The sequence below is a fragment of the Urtica dioica genome, chromosome 6 (genome assembly GCF_054948205.1).
Source record: "Urtica dioica subsp. dioica isolate 48M chromosome 6, U.dioica_male_clone48M_v1_H2, whole genome shotgun sequence".
NCBI classification, from domain to species: Eukaryota; Viridiplantae; Streptophyta; class Magnoliopsida; order Rosales; family Urticaceae; genus Urtica; species Urtica dioica.
The window spans coordinates 18,134,731-18,140,178 of NC_142761.1; the positions used below are offsets into that span (position 1 = coordinate 18,134,731).

At 43.3% G+C, this 5,448-nt stretch overlaps 1 protein-coding gene across 1 annotated transcript; it reads right to left on the reverse strand.

The window, feature by feature from the left end:
• Positions 1-1,786: 1,786 nt before the first annotated feature.
• LOC149393466 (Ssu72-like family protein) lies at positions 1,787-3,997 on the reverse strand. Its single transcript, XM_089616424.1, has 4 exons — positions 3,697-3,997; positions 3,473-3,618; positions 2,366-2,484; positions 1,787-2,291 (listed from the first exon to the last, which is right to left on the reverse strand). Exons 1-4 carry the CDS (start codon positions 3,918-3,920, stop codon positions 2,190-2,192), a joined length of 591 nt encoding a protein of 196 aa, XP_089472550.1. The 5' UTR covers positions 3,921-3,997; the 3' UTR covers positions 1,787-2,189.
• Between the last annotated feature and the right edge of the window lie 1,451 nt (positions 3,998-5,448).

Consider the following 5,448-nt stretch of genomic DNA (forward strand, 5'->3'; position numbering starts at 1 on the left):
TTTCCAGACTCGACCCCGAAAGCGCACTTGTTGGGGTTGAGCTTCATTTTGTAGCGCCGCAGGATCGTGAACATTTTCCTAAGGTCTCGAACGTGGTCGTTGGCTTTGAGGCTCTTGACAAGCATGTCGTCCACGTAGACCTCCATAGTCTTGCCAATTTGATTGGCGAACATGCGGTTCACCAACCTTTGATACGTTGCTCCCGCGTTTTTGAGGCCAAATGGCATGACCTTGTAACAGTAGAGTCCGCGGTTCGTAACAAAGGTGGTCTTGATCTGATCCGGCTCGTGCATGCGGATCTGGTTGTAGCCTGAATAGGCGTCCATGAAGCTCAGCAACTCGTGGCCCGCCGTGGCGTCCACGAGCTGCTCGATCCTCGGGAGAGGGAAGCTGTCTTTCGGGCAGGCTTTGTTGAGATCTTTGTAATCGATACAGATCCGCCACTTCCCGTTTGGCTTCTTGACCATTACCACGTTGGACACCCACTTGGGGTGCTCCGCCTCCCTGATGAAGTCGGCGGCGAGAAGTTTGTCAACTTCTTCACCAATGGCTTGGTACCTCTCCCCACTGAACGCCCGCCGCGGTTGAACGCGCTCGTAGACGGAACGAACCCGAGGCACCTAAACCCTAGTGGGCACAAGTGGCACCTAGTCACTCGAGTCGATTTGTCTTGAACCCGAGGTCTTGCGCTTGTCCTTACCGTGAAGTGTATTCACGCTCGCCGACATAGCCTTAAAATAAGAATAAAAAGAATCAAGCTAAAGGGACCAAAAGAATTTCCATTGGTGACCTCTCTGACGCTCAACTTTTGTAGGATTGTAGTGGACTTAGTGAGGGTTTAGGGTGTTAGAGAGAGAATTCAAGTGAATCGAGCTTTCAATACGATTTACTAGCATTTCTGAACTTAATTTCTCATTACCTTTCTCTTGGTTCGTAACCTGCATATATATAGCCTCTAGAAGGCATATCCTTAAGGTCGAAGAGGCTGGATTTCGTGTGGTTTGGCCGTACGACAGGGTTGTGGGCCGAGGGCTTGCAGGCCAAGAGGCCGTGAGGCCGGGGCCGGTCAGCCCAAAGCTCATGCAGATGAAGTTGGTCCACTAGGGCTCTCCTGGGCAAAAGTAGACGCTTGTGGACCCATCCGGGCTAAGCCCAGTCGATTTCCAATGAACCAGCGTGGTGCTTGAGACACATTTTAGATGCTCGAACATATAACATTAATAATTTATAAATCTAAATGATACTCCAGAAACGCTTCCATTGTCGTAAAGAACGAGTGTAAGTATTGAAACTTTAATGGTTTTTATTTTCGACGTTGACCAAACCTTTGAGCTTCAACATTTTTATTTTCCCTTGTATTAAGGACAGGGAAGGCTTGTACCTTGTTACAAGTTACAACAAAGCAGATTTTGGCTCTAAACCAAAATAATCTACTATACGCATATCTATGTACATGTTAAAAGCCAAAGCTCAAAGAAGACCGCATGACTCATTGCCAATTGACTATCTTGTACAATATCGTTGTAGCACAGCTCTTCAATATGGTAGAAGCCACCAATAATATTTGAGGTCAACCAAATGACGAGGGAGGTCTGAAAACATTGCGGCTTCAAAGAATCAAGTTTTATGACTAAAGGGAAAAAACAAGATGACGAGAGAGAGTTGTGTTTAGGTGTGAGATTCAGAGACCAATTGGGTCTAACTATGCATGTCCCTTCAATAAAACATGATGAGATGTTTATCAACAAAAGAGAATCAAGTGCATTGAGCATAACACATTCGGCAATGGTCACAACTTGGTATTATGACTGCATAAACCATAGAAGTGTTCTTCTTACCTTGGCCATCTACAATTACAAACCATACACAGACGATAATAGGAAACACACAAAGATTCATGACGACTGTTAAACCAATTTTTGAATTTGGTCAAAATTTGAACATCATCAATTGGAAAAACAAGCACAAGGCCTTCAGACAAAACTATTTTATCATCCACCTAATTGTGGCATAGGTGTGATTTACTGGGAATAGCATTGACTCGGTTCGAAAATAATTCAACTTGATTCTTCTTCTTCTTCTTCTTCTTCTTTCTATGCTATTTTCATTTTTATAAATTGGCACTTTCCATGTGGTAAAAAAGAAAGGTCTAATCATATTCAAGCTCGGCCAAACTTCCATGGCATTATTCAATAGAAGGAGACAGTATACAGCAACTTCCGACAGTGTTGTTTCTCAAAAACCACCACAAGGTCATCGATCGAATCCTCCCACGATTCAGTCGCTTCTATCTACAAACACACATTTGATATTAGCAAAGGGTAGATAACCAACCACCGAATCCATTTCACAGTCACAGACAGACCTGAAGGCATAGGTCAAGGGCGAGCCGGGCGCCAATGGCAGCCTCCTCGTGGTTGTCCTTCACCTCCAAGTTCATCACCAGAACGCTCCTCATCAAAATATGCTCGCGGCTATTAAGATCTGCCAATTTTCACTAACTCACTAAATAAGGCTATGTTCAGAGCCCGGATTTTACGATATAAAAAATGAAAATTGGAAGGAAAATGTGAGGGACATGAAGGAAATTTTAAGAAAGCAGAGACTAACAGAGAGGTGAAAGTATAAGAAGAGAGACACATAACGTCCCCCCACAAGTGCAAATTTGCCCACATTTATACTTGACGCTGAAAATGAAATCTCGCTTTCATCTAGACATTATCCCTAAAAATTATTTTTCTCAATCAAAACAACACCATAAAAATACAATGGATTCTCATTTTTCCCCCAAGATTTTTCAACTCAAAGGACCTTTTCAGGAATCTCTTTATTTTCTTTCAAAACCTAGTAAATACATTAAAATATGTAGCCATATACAGCTTTCGTGATTTAGGAAACCATCTAAGGCTCACCAATAGTTACTAATCGGCTTTTCTTTCATGCATCATTACTTAGTTAGTTCAATACTAGTTTCAGTGTTTGAGAAAAGTGCTTACATCCCTGTCATGTTATCCCCGTCAATTCAAGAGACAGTATTGTTAAAACTTCCAAACATACCATAACAACAGTCTAGAGTTTAAAGAAAAAAAATGAGAACGTTAACCTTGAATAACCATGTCGAAGACCTTTTCCTTGAAATCAAGAACGACGTTAAAAGGACCATCGTTTTTAGGTCAGATTTGAAAATCTCAATATTAGTTATTTATTTTCTCATAAATAAATTATTTCAATCAAGCTTTCCTCAATCCACACAAAACCAGAAAAATACAACGAATTCTTGTTTTTCTGTCAGATTTTCCAGCTTCCAAAGATACCATAACAGTCGGGAAATGAAATCTCAATTTTAGCTACACATTTTCCCCAAAACCTCATTCCCGAGTTTTTCTCAATCTAAACACCTCCAGAAAAACGCAACAAATCACTATAACAACAGTCCTAGGGTTTCAAGACCAAGTGAAAGAAAGAAGCTGACCTTGAATAACCATGTCGAAGACCTTCTCTTCGAAAGCAAGAACGACGTCGAACGGGCCATCAGCAGCGTTATCCTGCCACCGTTGTGGTGCCGTCTTCACTCCAAGGTTCCGCTTCAGCATCGGGAGAATTCCGTTGCGCCGGTACCTGAGGAAATAGATTTAAATAGAAAGGCTCAGTTGGTTAGTCCATACAGTGTTAGCGGAAAGAGAGAGGGTGACTGACAGATCGGGGTCTTTGCGGCGGAGGTCGTCGAATATGAGCTTGTAAGGGGTCCCAAAGTCGTAGACGTTGGGCTCGCGGAGTGATGGGCCGGGGAGCTTCACGTGGGCTCCGGTGCCGTAAGAGGAGACTTCGAAGCCCTCTCTCTTCATCACCGCGTGAGACTCCATGCTTCTGTTCTGGTTCGACGAGCATACCATTGCGTATCGCCGCCTCTTCCTCATCATCTCTCCCCCAGAAATTCTTCCGCTTTCATCATCAAATTATAGTTACATTATTCAAATATTAAAAACTTAGCTTTTATTTTCTTTTTCATTTTTTTTTTTACTAAAAAAACATATACTGCGGCTCTTACTGGCTCTCACTCTCACATCACATTCGTCTTAATTTAATTTGAGTTATTTTAGTAAACAATAATTACAAACACTGAAAATGTGAAGAAAAAAAATGCAGTATGGAATTCTGTGGTGAGTTGCGGACGTTTGCGGTTATAGCAGTGGATCTTGAGCGTCGGAAGTGGGTCTTGACTCCGACAGGGTCTCCGAGCATGGGGCCGAGCGCAGCCATCCGTTGAACGGATTGGAAGAGGAGGCGTGCATGCGCGCGTTCGCGGTGGATGACTCGGCCATCCGTGGAGACTACAACTGCGCCGGAGTTGATACGCGGAGCGCCATCTCGCTTGCTTCCTTCAAGAAGCTGAGGGAGGAGTATGGGATCCCGACCGACATAGAGTTGTTGCGCCCGTTAACCGAGGATCGACCCACGCGACCGCAAGAGGGATTTGTCGCCGTACATGTGACGAGTCTTTGTGGTAGTCTTCAATTACCTTTCCAGCCGGTCATTAAGGACCTTCTAACTCATTTGGGGGTCCACTCGATTCATATGTCTCTTTTCTTCTATCGAGCAGTGGCCGTTTGTCACATGATGCTTCATCGAGAGATAAACAGAGACGTCACTGTCGACAATATCAGGAAACTTGTGATGGTTCAAGATGTCTCCGGGAAACCTAGATTTTACAAAGTCCAACATCGCAAACAGCTCGCCATCGTCACGAAGGCGGCATCAAAATCTCGTTACCCCCTGGGTGTGTGTCTCCGCGGGCTCTTTCGGGACCACCCCCCTTACCTTTGGACCTGTGACAAGCTTTTCGAGCGATGAAGACGTGGATGACACCAAGCTTGGGGCCGTGATTAGGAGGCTTTCGTATTGGTGATTATAGCACTTGATAACTATATTAAGTGCGGAAAAGATTAATTACACTAACAAGAGCTAATTAGTATTATGGTTATCTAACAAGATCTAGATTTATTTATTAATTATTCATGAAAGCAATGTCAAGCAACCAATAAGAGCTGGGTTCGGAGATTCAGTAATACTTACATGTTTTGGATCAGCTACTTAATCTTCAAGTTTTGACTCCTCCGTCTTAAGTCTTAAAAGACTATCTTCAAGCTTTAGCTCCTCGACGCTCTGAACTCGTTAGTGATGACATCGTAATCTTCCGAAACGTAATCTCAGAGACGAATAAGAAAGATGAGTGGGCACAATATTTATCTCACTACGATCTACAACGAGGCGTTTAGATTGCACCCTGTTTATGGGATTGGAATCACGGAGTTCCAAGAGGGGGAAAGGGGTGTTGGACAAGAGAGAGAAGGAGAGCTCTTGGTCAAAATTTCTGAAGCACAAAAGTGTGTATGTTGCATTCTCATGAACCCTTATTTATAGTAGTAGAAAAGATATATTCTTGGTAGT